Raw genomic sequence first — 14,503 nt, 5'->3', positions numbered from 1 at the left:
AAAGCATGTGAAGGATTCAAGGCATATGAACTAGTACATTGTTCATTAAATCTATAGAATAAGTTTATTCTAGGATATGGAATTTGTTTACTGAGTTTACAAATTAATTTCTCAGCTTGTATTAATTGTCCCAAACTGTGTAAGTCATGTGTGAGCTTCTTCTACTATTTGGAAAGCCCCAGACTCTCTGGGACTTCCCTTTCTCCTTACAGGTCAGCTTGAAGAAGAAGGACTCTGGCAGATGCAAGATCAAACACAATCCAAAGTTTGTTATGTTACGAAGGTCTCCCACTGCCAATCCATGTGACAGGCAGGGTGATGGGGCAGCAGATGGAGTATGACAAAGATTCTGGAGATGCTTAAGATGTCAAGCACGTGCCAGAGGCCACTCTGGTCATGGAGGACTCAGAAGTGAACAGGACAGTCATAGGCTTGTCCCTTCTCAAGAAGGAATGACAATAAGCACAAAACTCAACAAACAAGATGATTTCAGATCAAGGTGAACAAGCTGTGACTTAAACGAAAACTAGGAGATGTGATAGAGAACTATCGTTTGCAAGGGTCCTGGGGTCAGGGAAGCTCCCCCTACAGAGTGACATTTGAGCTTAAATCCAGAAACAAGCAAGAACAAGCCAAGGGGAAGAAGCGTCCAGAATGCAGAGAATAGAAGCCATAACGTGAACAGCCATTTTGGTCTGTGAAAAATGCAAGTGGCTGTGAGGACAACAGTAGATGAACTCAAACAGGAAGGTCAGAGTCCGACAGGATAAATATATTTGGATGGATTAGGCAAGGGGAAGTGGGGAGGGGGCCGCAGTGAGAATGGTGTTTTGAGCCAGGAGATGGAGGGGATACCACCAACTGGGGTTGGAGAAGACAGCCCTGGGTCTAGCACAGGACTTTTCACGTACAATGAGTGGCTGAGACACCCCTGTGGTCTCAGGTCTCTGACGTGCAAGCCCAGGTAGCCCAGCGTCCCAACTGTCCAGCTCCCACCTGCAGCCCCTCCCCATCTAGGGCCTGTCCAGTTCCCCAGGGGGCGCTGCCTCCAGGCAGCTGTGGGCTCCCTGGCCCTCAGCACCACCAGACCAGTCTCTGCTCCCGGCCCTGAGCTGGGTGAATCATTACTCCTCCGCATGTGTCTTCAATTCTTCCGTGGGTGTCTATCCTGATTCCTTTGGCTGCCGTCACAAATTGCCACACACGATGGCTTAAGACAACACAAATTCATTTTCTTGTAGTTATGTCCACGCCACTCTGGGCTAAAATTAAGATGACGGCAGGGCACCCTTCCTTCTGGTTTTCTCATCTTTTGCAGCTTCGAGAAGCTGCCTGGGTTCCCACTAGGTGTGGGTTCTCACTGGGCACCACAGCACACCATACCACCCTGGGGACCTGGGCAGGGCCCCTGCACAGAAACCACTTCTGGGGAAGAGAGGACTAGTCAGGGTTTAGCAGCACCAAGGTGCAGGGGGTGGATAGGCTCTCTCAGGAATTCTCAGATCTTTACTGCTATCTCTACCTGGGGTCCACTTGTTTCTCTCTCTCTCAATTTTTTTTAAAAGTTTTATTTATTTGATAGAAAGAGAGAGAGAGAGTTCACAAGCAGGGGGAGTGGCAGGCAGAGGGAGAAGCAGACTCCCTCTGAGTGGGGAGCCCAACACAGGGCTCGATCCTAGGACCCTGAGATCATGACCTTAGCCCAAGGCAGACGCTTAACCACCCAAGCTACCCAAGCATCCCCCATTTGTCTCTTTAACATACCCTGTTCCTCCTGGTCCCCTGGGCAAGCACTGCATAGCCACTGTCTTTAACGGGAGGGCAGTGCGGAGGGGAGCGTAGATGGGCATCAAGTTCAGGACCTCCAACCCAAACATGCCTTTATTTCCACAGAGCACGCCAACCAGCCCTATGGCACATCCCTTCCATGACCACAATTTCTAACCTATATTCATCTCAATCAGCCTTTTCACAGAAGCCCACCATCCACCTCCCTCCAGATGAGATCCAGAAAGGGGACTTGTATCCCCCTCAGGTTAGAAGGGGTAACACTTCCCATCATAACACATTTCAGTTGTGAGAGAAATAACCTTACAGAGTCTCCAGGGACGGTGAGAGGGTGAGGGGAAAGCATATTCCCGTAACTTAGAGAACTTATCTTTTTGAAAAGGAGTCGTCATGAGAAAATGGGACTTCTTCCGAGTCACTAAAATGTTAACATCTATGCCTGTGTAAAGGGAGACAGATTCCTAATCATCTCTCATATGTGCAAAATGCTTTTGAGTTTAGAACATACTCTAATCTGAGCCCCCCAACCCCACCCCTAGAGACAGCACCAAGGCTTACCTCTGAAAGGTCCTATTTGCAGCCGCTGAGTCAGAAGCCTCCAGGGGCCTGATGTCTAGAGGGATGGCAGGTCTGTCGTAGGAAAACCATCACAGAGGTGTCACTGAGCCTTCCCCATGGGACGTGCAAGAATCAGCTGGAAGGACAGAAGCAAAGACGTCATCAGGCTCACACGAGACACCGTGTGAACTGTTCTTGACTCTTTCTGTAGGTGCAGGTCTAGTGTAAGACTTGATTCCACTTCTAACTAAGCAGGGAAGGTTGGGGAGCATAACGAACCCTCTCCCCCACCTCTAACTGTTGACCCAATGCCTTTATCCAGGGAGAATACCTCACAGCTATGTGGGACGCAGCAAACTCAGGGCAATTCCGAAAAATAGCAAAATTTAGTAAATGCTGCTGTGTACCAAAGCGGGGGGTAGAGTGATGGACCACAGGGCCAACCTCCCCCTCGGAAGCGGGTTTCCTCTCCTGGACGTCAGTGGTGACATGGCCTCGCAGCGCTGGGCGAGACCCATGGGAGGGCCTGGACAAACACCACGGCCACCATTTCCAGGAAAAGCCGGTGAGAATTTATCAGCTGCCACACACCACGGAGGGCCCGCGACAGGGCCCAGGCATGCCCGGTCCATGGAGGATGCCCAGAGTCAATCCTTGGTCTCCAGGCCCTGGGCTATCTTACGCAGATGAAAATCCTAGAGGAAGACCATTGTCAAGGGCAGTGCACAGCTCGGGCTCCCTGCTGGCCTTGAGGTCCCAACAACCACAATTACAGACCTCCAAGATTCGCGAGGTAAGAGCGTGCACAGGCCTGCAGGGGGAAGGTGCCACAATCTCATAAAAGGGGGGCGTGTGTGGGCTTAAATGGAGAGAGGACCCGTGAACACAGAGAAATAGCAGAGGCCGCGAGATTCGAGAGGAGGACGTACAGAGGCTTACACGGAGAGTGCACACCAGACGGCAAAAAGACTGAGTATGCAGGCACACACGGACGACTGCCCACGGTTCACACGGAGACGGCGCCCATGGACTTGTGCGGAGAGACGCGCACGAGCTACCAGGGGGAGGCGCCAGATGAGCTCTGTGGGGGCTCCCACAGAGAGACGCACACAACTCCTGGGAACCAAAAGTGCCTCTCAACCAATGCCCCCATTTGAGAAAAAAAGAATGACCCTGGAAGGTCCAAGACTTCTCCCCGCCCACCCTGCCAGCGCAGGTCACATCCAGGGCTCCAGACCAGGATGGTTGGACAAGACGGGATTTCTTTTCCTCTTGGCCTTCTTTAATTTTAAAAGAAACTAAGACAAAATTTCTCCGAACACCTTTCCAAACTGGTGTACAAGCAGGGCAGGAGCACCTTGAGGTCAAGTTCTGACACTTTGATGGCATTTCTCCAAAGGCCAGCTGAGAGCTGACGAAGGAGAGGCAGGTCTATTGACTCCACATGGTGACCCGAGAAGAGTGACCAGCTCGGAGCCAAGCGTGCAGATCTGCGGGGCCGGGCGGTCCTCCCTAGTTTCAGCCAGGCTTCTCCCCCAGGACTCCCGGGAGCGCCCAGGTCCCTCTGTGGCAGAGAGCCCGGCCCTGGCCACATCTAGGCCAAAGGGGATTCTCTTGTTTGTATTTTGCTTCTTCACTCTCTCTCTCCCCTCTAGAATATTCGCAGAAGGAGGGTAGGAGGTGACTCTCCTGTGTCCATGGCTCTGGTCTCAGTACCTCGACGAGAACCCGGTACATAGTAAATGTTCAGTGAGTGCTGCTGGGATAAAATAATGATAAACGAGCCCTAAACCTAAATGCCCACGCTGTGCCCTGCGCAGAGGCTGTAGTACAGGAGATACGGTATTACATTTAAACAACGTTCTCGGGGGTTCCCAGAAACTGTGTTCTTGTGTCCCGATAACTCACTACGGTTGGTGAAACAGTAATCAGAGAATGACAGGCTGGCCACGGAGAGATTAAGGAAGAGGAAGCAGGCGTTCATTTCTCTTTGTGACCTGGCCACAGCTGACCCATTGCTCTGAGAGCTGCGCCTTCCCAAGTCCATCGGCCCCCAGCGATGCCCCGCTCCGCGAGTGCCTTGTCCCCGAGGACCCAGGTGCCGCGGGACAGCCACGTGCCCTAAGTGTGCCACTGTCATTTTTCATACGGTTCCCAAGACTCCTGCCTGGAGCATATTTGTAAATGATTCAGAGGTGATGGAAAATGACACAAAACCACAGTCCTTCATTTTCCTGACAACCTGTCATTGAAACAAACGCGATCCCTCACGGTGGTCTTTGAGATCAGGCCACGCTTGGATGGTTGTGTCAACACCAGAGCAGCCTGGGATCCATCAGTAACGTCGGTCATTCCCAGAAGCCCGCTTTTACCGTAAGCTACAGAAGCCTTCCACAGCGGGCCTTCAGTAAACACGGCCCCTGGGTGGCAGGGTTCCTCCCAGAGGGGCCCGGAGAGGCGGAAAAAAGCCCCAAGTGAGAAGGCACCACCAGCTCACGCCCCAGAACAACCCTGACAAGCTCTTGTTCTGGTCAGCCCAAGTGCAAGGTCAGCCCAAGTGCAAGGTATGAAATTGGCTATCTGGGCAGGTCTCATTACCGACATGTAAAATATATGTTTAACACACTCCGTTTTATCAAATTGGCTGCTACGGAAACCACTGCCTTGAAACAGCCAGTAAGCATTCTGATCATGCCCGTGAGTTTTAAATCGTGCTGAAGGAGACGAAGCCAATATCCAAACACCCTGCACTTATAGGAACAGAATATCAGCCAGATCTTCACGAGACGCAGACATTGAGATAGGAAGTTGCAAATCTTAGCAACTTTCGGCAGTGGTCAGCCTGTCTCTGAGGCTGCTGTGCCCTTTTGCATGTCCTCCCCCATGCCACACACACACACACACACACGTACACACACACACACACACACACACCCCATTCACACTCTAAAAAGCCTCTACTGACAACAGTCTCTTTAATAATGCACATGGCGCAGAGGGCTCGAAATTATCTTGTTGTTCTGCCTGAACCCAAGTGACAGGAGAAAACATTTCCCAACCCTCACATCCTTGAGATGGTTAAGACTTGATTTGCAATTAGTTTAGTGCTGAATACCAGTGCCCAATGGAACGGCATCGTAGCAAGACCGATGATTCTACTGTGCAAAAAACCATAAATAGCACACTCAGTTAAGACGGTCTGAATGCAGAACAAAAGGTGCCTTAGAAATAACCGTCCAGCTAACAAAACTACATCTCTGAGTGGGGAGGTCTGAATGAAATGAAATGATGTCAGATGTGTGCTTGAAATGTCGAGGAGGCTTGGAATGCCCTCCATTCTCTTGGGAATAGTTTGTGTTTGCATTACTAATTAATACAAGTTCCCAGTGAAGCTGTGTGTGTGTGTGTGTGTGTGTGTGTGTGTGTGTGTGTCTGTGGTGAGTACTCTAGCAAATGCCTACACCAAAATACACAATGTCAGAAACTGCATTTCTCTGAAAGTGAATGCCATTCAGTTGTAACCCTCAAGATTTGGACGGAAGCACGAGAATGAAGAGGCAGCTTGTGGAATCCGGATGGCCAGGATTCTGCAGTGGGCCCTTTCTTTCCACCACTGCCAACCCCTGGATGCAGACTTATCTAAGAGGGAGTTCACAGAGAACAACCCAGAAGCTAGAAGGCCACAGGGACCCTCATCACTCAGGCATGAAGACATAAAAACACACTTGGCAAAGGCAAAGGGAAAAATGAGATTACCTTTAAAGGGGTTAGGAAGCCAGCTAGGAGTGCTAAGGATAATCGCACAAGCCTCTTGCTGGCTGTCCTTGCTCACAGAATGTTAATTCCAAACGGTGTTGGCGGGCGCTCTCTCCAGATCCTTCAAAACACACAGATTCCTGACACATAGGCGGTAGAGTTAAATGAAAAATCAATTTACAGTTCTCATGTGAGGCGGAAAAAAAACTTCAGGGACTACAATAGTTAACAAACAAAGAGAGATGACAGCTTAAATTCAAATTTGGAGAGCACCTTGCAAAATGTTTGCACAGATGTGACATTATTTACATGATAATTTCATGCTTCTCAGCACACAGAGGAAAATAAAACTTGTTAGATGACATAATGGGACCATTAATTCTATTAATGGATGAAGGGTTGTTTCTAGAACCTTTCTGTTGCTTCATCATCTTGATATAATTGGCATTATTGTTACATCTGCATTCCATCACCTATTGGGAAAGGCAAGTCAGGAAGAAAACAAGTTTACTACCTTGCCTAGAAAAGTACTGTTTACTAGTGTCAAAAATGTCTGAAGCCCTTAGGGACATTTATAGTTTCCTCCGAAATAACACAGGATTGAACTGTCCAGGTCCACGAAGAAGCAGATTTTTTCTGCTAACTCCAGAACAGGGCTGCAAATGTATTTTCTCTTCCTGAGGATTTTCTTCATAATAGTTTCTTTTTTCTAGCTGATTTTATTGTAAGAATATAATACAAATATAATACAAAACATGTGTTAGTCGACAGTTCATTAGGAAAGCTTCTGGTCAACAGTAGGCTCTTGATAGCTAAGTTTTGAGAAAGTCAAAAGTTCCAGGCAGATTTTCCACTGCAAGGAATTGGTGGGGGGTGTTGTCTTTGTCCCCCATTGCTCTCCCCCTGCCCCGTCTCACTGTTCAAGGGTCAGCTGTATCTAGAATAGCCTCTAGCCGAAGTACTAAGAAACATTTGGGGACCAAAGAGCATTCCGCTCATTGAAAGAAGAGATTAAAGAGCTTTGTCTACAATATTTATTTCAGAAAGCACCAAAGAAATGAGCATCTATCAGCCATAAAACCACGAGGCTTCTTTAATGTGATGTTGCTACTGTTTGCTCAAACTGCGCTGAATCAGCTCCATTTCGGTGGCCGCGCTCTGGAAGCAAGAAATGATGGATGGCGGTTGCGGTGAGCTCCACTTCGAAAGCACAGGAGGGATATTCTCTTCCGGCGGCGGTGCTCACATTTCATCACTTACTTGCAATTTCTGCAGAGGGCTCTCCAAACTGGGAAAGATGAGGAGGCCCCGGGACAGATTCAGATCCAAGAGATTTGAGCCTCGCCCTTCACCCTGAAAAATAGTTCATGTTGTCCATCCGTAAATAGAATTATAGCTCCGCCAACACACGCCCTGGTGCAAAGTGCCTAGGTGAACTAAAATTAAATGCCTGTGAAAAATGGCTCCCCACACATCAGCCTCTCTCCATCCTGGCCTCCTTCGCCTCCACCATTTGTCTTGATTTTCATTTAGAGCAGGGCACAGCGCAGCCTTCCCTCCAGGCACACTCCCTCACCGTCGTGGGTGGGTGTGTACTGTCCTTGTCACCCATGGCGCTACACGGGGGGACAGAAATTACTTATTGATTTTCCTTTCTGTGGAATGGTGTCTTTGGAATGGCTTCTTGAACCGGGTCAGTAATGCACACGCCCCAGCAGTGTGGGAACCTCAATGGGATGTCGGGCCGCGGGGCCGCCCGGCTCACTGCTCAGCCCTTCTGGGCACAGGGGCCGCCCGGCTCACTGCTCAGCCCTTCTGGGCACAGGGCCCACCCAGGACCACCAGCACCCAGGTCTGCTGATAAGACAGAATATGCAGCTCAGAAGTTGGAAGAATGGGGGAAAAAAGGGGTGGGAGGTATTGCCCCACCTGAGTGGTGGAAATGCATGATGTGAGCTTTCTTCGACGCCTTTATTCTGGAGGAGGTCTGGGATGGCTCGTCCAGGAAGGGGGCTGCAGCTTGGACAAGCAGAGGCAGCAGAAACAGACAGAAGGGTCGAGATGGGTCAGAAGCAGCCACATGGGGTGGGCAGGACCTGCGTGCCACAGTAGGAGATGAAGCTGGGTATGGGGTAGGACCAATAGACAGAGAGTCCTTCATAGTAGGCAGACGGGTTCGTGTTTTATCGGGGGGTGGGCTTGTGCACCAAATCTGGTCCACCACCTATTTTTTTTTTAAGATTCTACTTATTTATTTGACAGACAGAGATCACAAGGAGGCAGAGAAGCTGGCAGAGAGAGAGGAGGAAGCAGGCTCCCCGCCGAGCAGAGAGCCCAATCGATGCGGGGCTTGATCCCAGGACCCTGGGATCTGACCTGAGCAGAAGGCAGAGGCTTTAACCCCCTGAGCCACCCAGGGCCCCTCCACCACCTATTTTTGTCAGTCAGCTCTCGTGGGATCCCAGTAACCCACCTGAGACCAAAGTGAGCCAGCCAGTGGCCCAGGCAAACCTGTGTCTTGAGGAAATGAAAGCTGCATGTCTGGAGGAAACGGAGTCACACAACAGCTCAATCACATCCAGCCAGCCCGAAGGACGCCCTCTCTTTGCTCCGCTGGGTCCCATCCCCCTGGCACTGTGGGGAATGGCCCCGCATCCTCCTTCAGTTGTTGTGACAAATGCTCCTCTTGCTACCAAAACCCACTTTGATCCCCAGCTTCTTGCCATCAGCTCGGTACACACTGGAAGTTCAGAAGAGTCAGTTGGTGATACTAACTCTTTGAAATGATTGTGATAAAATCCAGTTTTAACTTCTTTCTCAAAAGCATACTTTAATTTTGTTCAAATGGTCTGCTCTACATAAGAATACAGTCGTCTCTGAACAAAAACAGTTTTTTAGGGCCCCTGGGTGACTCCGTGGGTTAAGCCTCTGCCTTCTGCTCAGGTCATGATCTCAGGGTCCTGGGATCGAGTCCCGCATCGGGCTCTCTGCTCAGCAGGGAGCCTGCTCCCCCCCCCCTCTCTCTGCCTGCCTCTCTGCCTGCTTGTGATCGCTTTCTCTCTCTGTCAAATGAATAAATAAAACCTTAAAAAAAGTTCTAAAAAAAAAATAGATATACAGATATCTATATATAAACAGTTTTTTTAAAGTACCTTTCTGACTACCCGATACTTCTATATTAAGCTTTTGCTGCAGCTTATTGGAGAAGGAAACAAGCATCAATGCAAATCAGGTTACGCTTGGTTGTAGTTAAAGAAGAGAAATAAGCAAGAGGATACCAGAAGCTGAAATGAGTCACGATCTCTTCTAAAAGCAAAATAAAATAAAGAGGGAAACTCAGAAAACTTGTAATTGGGAAATCTCTAAGGACATTGCATACATACAGGCAAAGCATATTACAGATTTATTTTTCCTTCAGGGCTTTGCTACTTGGAAAACCCAAACTTGTTACAGATGAGCAGAGGTCCAGACCTTCCACGTGGACAGCAGCCTTGGTCAGCCTGAGGCCACTGCCAATCTGAAAAGCGGGTCTGCCACGAGCACTCATTGGGCTTTTATTATGAGATCTTCATGGTGAATAACAAAATAGCATTTTAATCACAATCACTATAAAACACATTGATAATAAGAAAAATTAGCCACCAAATGGCAGCTTAGACTTTTACTCATTTTCCAAAGACACTCCAAGGTAATTACTCATTTGAGGTTCCTGTTAAACTCAAATTTAAACAAGTAAGATTAGCTTTTATAAGATCATGAACTGCCGATTTCTTGTACTCTCCATAGGATGATTTATACTGTGTTTGGGCCAGCGGTTATCCCAATACTGCCTCCTGATGGTACTGTAGCTTAATCACAGGAAGAGTTTTTTGAAAAACAGTTGTTTTTTGAAAAATGAAATATCAGGTGATTACAAACACTGTGACTTTTTTTTGGATATTTAAAGTTTATTTTATTTTTTCAGTGTTCCAAGATTCATTGTTCATGCATCAAACCCAGTACTCCATGCAATACACGCCCGCAAATTCAGATTAGTCAGATCAAATCGTCAAATAGCACTGGAAAAAGAAAGACAAGGTACAATCAGGTGCTGGTAATTCAATCTACACAGATTTTCCTTTACCTAGAATGGCAATACTAGACTATGGAGACGGTTTGGCCTTCAGTATGCCCTGGAAACCATACCCACTTGAGTTCTTGGAAACTGGTTTAAGGGACCGATGGGACCATTTCCCCCCACTGACTCCTGAGTTTTTCCACCCCGACAACTGTGGTCTTGCAAAACTTCCAGAATGCTTCATGCCAAATGTCCAGGCCAAATCCATTTTGTGTACTTTGAGATCCCATTCAAATCCCATCTTCATAATGCCTTCCTATCTCTCTCAAAACTAAAGAGAGTTCTCCTTCTGTCTAATAGGTAGGCAGTAATGAAACAGCCTTGTCTACAGTAATCACCTCTACTCCTTTATGCTTATATCATATTACATCATGTACTCCCTTCACTCACCTGACACAGGCTGTGGGTGCCTTGCCGAGCTCTGCTTTTATATGTTTACTCTGTGTCTCTCCCCATAGAACGGACGTCTCCAGAGGCCAGGGCCCTCACTGCTCTGCTCACTACTGAACATCTTGCTCCTTGCACAATGTCTAGTACATGGTAGACACTCAACCTACCGAATGAATAAACATTTTGTGTTGCCGAAGGTGTTACAGTCAGTCCTATGCTTGCTGGTGAGATGGTACAAATAATTTGGAGGACAACTTAGCGATATGGATCAAACTTCGTTATGCAAATAGAGTAGTAAAATGTGAGCCAGAACTCAAGTGTTTGTCAAGAAAATGGAAATAAATGATGTGAATCAAAGAATAATACTATGCAGCTATCAAAAATGATGATGTTCATTTATATTTACTGACATGAAAAAATGTCCATGACATATATTTAAACTCAGAAACAAAAACAAAAACAAAAACAAACCAGGATTCACAACACCATGTGTAATGGTTAATTCTATGAGTCGACTGGGCCACAGTGTGCCCAAATATTTGGCTAAACCTTATTTTGCATGTTTCTGAGTCTAGGAGGCTGTTTTTGTTGTTTTGTTTTATTTTATTTCGGATGAGAATAACATTTAAATCAATAGATCTAATAAAATGCCGAGTGCCCTCCCTAACGTGGGTGGGCCTATTCAGTCAGCTAAACCCCCCAATAGCACAAAAAATGCTGAATCACCGCTGGTAGGAGAAAATTCTTCCCACCTGACTGCCTTCAAATGGAGACTTTGTTTCCTGCCTTTGGACTCAAACTGAAACATCAGCTCTCCCTCATTTTGAGCCTGCTGGCCTCAGGACTAGAGCTCTCTTACTGGCCCTCCTGGTCCTCAGGTCTTCAGCCTCACATGGAACTAAGCCATCAGCCCTCCCGAGTCTCCTGTTTGCCAATTCATCCTACAGATAGATCTCAAGACCCCCCAGACTCCACAATGCATGAGACAAGTCCTTATAATAAACATGATTCTATGTGTCTATCTATAGTGATATATCTCTTGCTAACTCTCTTATACAGACACAGACAGATATAAATACATTGTATTGGTTCTGTTTCTCCAGCCACCCCTGATTAACACACCATGGACAATAGAATCTCATGTTGTTAAAATATTACAACCGGATAGATTCAGTTGTGGTGCGCTGTCAGAAGTATGTCCCAACTGAATGTTCATGCCTCCCTGTTTCCATGCTCTTCCAGAATCCCTCTCATGCTGACTCTCGGTATGCTTAGCCATTTCACGTGATTTTTACCCATGGATCAATAGCAGATACAATAGAACCACAGACTTGAAACATATTTGCTTGTTGGTCTTTGCCTTTCTGCTGTTCCTGAAACCCAATGCCACTGTGTGAACCAGCCCAGGGTAGGCTGCTGGAATAAGGAGAGGCCACTGAAGAAAGGCCCCAGATGTCCCACCTGGGCTGGTCAAGGCCAGTCCACCAGCTGATGGTGAGGTCATGGGAGACTACCGCGCCAGAACGCCCCAACTGAACCCAGCACAATGGCCAACCTGAAGAACCATGAGCTACATAATTGCTAACAACAATAAACAATAAATAAATAAATGCTTAGTATTTCAAGCTACTGAGCTTTGGGATGGTTTCTTCTAAAGCAAACAATAACTAATAAATTATAATGGAACAAAAAACCTAGAAGCCTATATTCTAAATTGGTCAATGGCAGTAATTTCTACATAGAGGTCATAGATGACTTCATCTTTGTGTCCTGTTTATGAGGATGTATTATGTCTACAAGCATAGAAGAAACAAAACGCATTTTTGTTTCGAAAAATTTATTCTTTAAAAGGGATCTCTCTCTTCTCAGATTTCCTGCGGTAATTACTATTTACACAACTAATACTCTGATTAGTTATCGAGTATTTTGATATCTTGAACTGATCTTCAAGGCTTTCCCTGTTATTTGACTATGGGAGGGGAACACGTGGTTGTACGTATTTGTGGCTCCGTGCGTGTCTTCCATAACCTCCAACCGGCCTATAGCGTGGAATCATAAATGATTTCTTTACTTTGATTTGAAATCACTCTTTTATATTAACAAGTAAGGCAGAGTCAGGAATGGAATAGCATCAAGAAACAGAGAGTCCCTGGCAATGTCTATGTTCAGAGTTAATGAGATGCTGGAAAAGCCAATACGCACATGCCTGGTACCATTGCCTCTCCCTACGCCCGGTGCTAACAGCAGGGGTCCCTTGGCTTGCACCATGACTCCACGCTTCCCCTGCCACTTCAAGTTTAACTCAGATTGATTTAAACAACATATATACACATGAAATGGTAAATTCAACAAGTCACAAAAATTTAGAACATAAATTTACAGTTCAGTTACAGAGGTAATCTAGAAAGAGGATAGTTTTTAAAGACAATACAATAAATAACATGGGGGTAAAACAGGTGAACCAAGAGAGTCCAAACATAAAACAGATCATCCTCAACTAACTTTTTGGAATTTCGTTTTTAGACAATATGGCCCAAAGGCCAAAAGTTATCCAACCTTCAACCAAGTTAATAAAGAAATATATAGAAAGCAGGCATCATGCAGCTTTCTTTGACTTTCCCTAAAGACTCCTTGTATGCTTTCAAGAGCGTGATGATAAGGACAAAACAGATGATACAAATGAGGCATGAGGTAGATTAGAAACTAAGCAAGACCACCATCGCAGCAAGAGGGTCATGAGGCTACCTTGGGGTGGGCTCTTGCCTACTATAACGCTAAGTGGTTCCAACAAGGATCTGCACCCCGGGGTTCTCAAATCTGCCAGCAGCCCTCAAAGAGGAGTTGGGAAGAATGAGGAGCTGTGTGACCAGGTTTCGGAGAATTTGAATCATTTAGGTAATTGGGCCAGCAGATGGCAAATGCGAGTCTTTGCAAGACCGAAATAATCAGTCTGGGAGAGAGAAGCTGATCTAGCAATAATGATCTTCTGTTTAGGGACCATTATTTTTTTTACAAAGCACCTTTCGCCACAAGGCTCCCACAGTGCCTCTGTGAGGACGGTGTGCAGTCTGCTAAGATGCTAGTGGTGGCTGAAGAAGTATTGAGGGAGAAGGGTAATCCGCACCATGTGGCCCCAGATGAGGAAGGGGCAGGCACTCAAGGGAGAAGCAGGAAAACCCCAAAGTGGTTCACCAAATAGAGGTATCTTTTGGACGCGCATCTGAGAGTACTTGACCAGCAGAGTGTTTGTTGGATTCTGAATGATGACTCATGAAAGATTAAAGCACTACTTCCTCGGGGCAAGATTTTCAAGTATGTATATATCAGATATCAAGGATTTTCTCTAAATAAAGGTTTAAAGAGATTAGCTTTAGCCAATTAAAATGATGAAAACACACACACACATACCCCTCCACTGGTCAAAAGAAACTTTTCCGTTTTGACAGTATTTCCCAAGATTGAACAGGTGATGTGCTGAGAAGTGGTCCCAGGGAGAAGAGGGAGAGCACTGTTCTCTCAATGCCTCCTTTCTTCCCCACCTCCCTCCTGCAGCCCCGCCCCCACCCTAACCCCCGCTCCCATCTGCCCAACTGCCAGTCAACAGAGGGTGTTGGATGCGATTGGGGCGCAGCACAGCTAGACTCCCGAGCATGAGGAACCATTTCTCTAGTCCTGCTCATGACCCCTTCACCAGCCACCTGAACTAAACAAATATAAGCCTCTAGAATATTCTGAGAGCCTGGATTTCCTATCCACTAAAACACACTGACATCACCTACCACAGCTCAAGTACGGCTTAGTGCAAGTCGGGAGCCAACAATCTGCTTACACCGCGTGTCAAGGGATTGGAAGCCCAGAGAACAGGGACCGTGGAACTCGCCCTGCGTGGCTTTC

General features: G+C 46.9%; 1 protein-coding gene across 6 annotated transcripts in view; it reads right to left on the bottom strand.

Moving 5' to 3' along the window:
- Positions 1–2,399: 2,399 nt before the first annotated feature.
- The window catches only part of ATPSCKMT (ATP synthase c subunit lysine N-methyltransferase), a gene marked incomplete at its 5' end in the record, with an annotated part of 240,472 nt that continues 228,368 nt past the window's right edge, over positions 2,400–14,503 (bottom strand). The window contains 2 exons of one of the 6 annotated variants that reach the window (XM_082725169.1): positions 10,029–10,160; positions 10,610–10,772. In XM_082725169.1, coding sequence (XP_082581295.1) covers positions 10,647–10,772 — 126 coding nt within the window. In that variant the 3' untranslated portion in view covers positions 10,029–10,160; positions 10,610–10,646. Of the gene's footprint in view, positions 2,483–7,122; positions 7,456–10,028; positions 10,161–10,609; positions 10,773–14,503 lie in introns of those variants that run through there. The other 5 variants (XM_082725178.1, XM_082725173.1, XM_082725171.1 and 2 more) reach the window with 5 other exon arrangements.

Source organism: Mustela nivalis (assembly GCF_964662115.1).
Source record: "Mustela nivalis genome assembly, chromosome: 3".
Classification (NCBI taxonomy): Eukaryota; Metazoa; Chordata; class Mammalia; order Carnivora; family Mustelidae; genus Mustela; species Mustela nivalis.
Note: the sequence above shows the minus strand (reverse complement) of the source record. Positions and strands in the feature narration are given on the sequence as shown.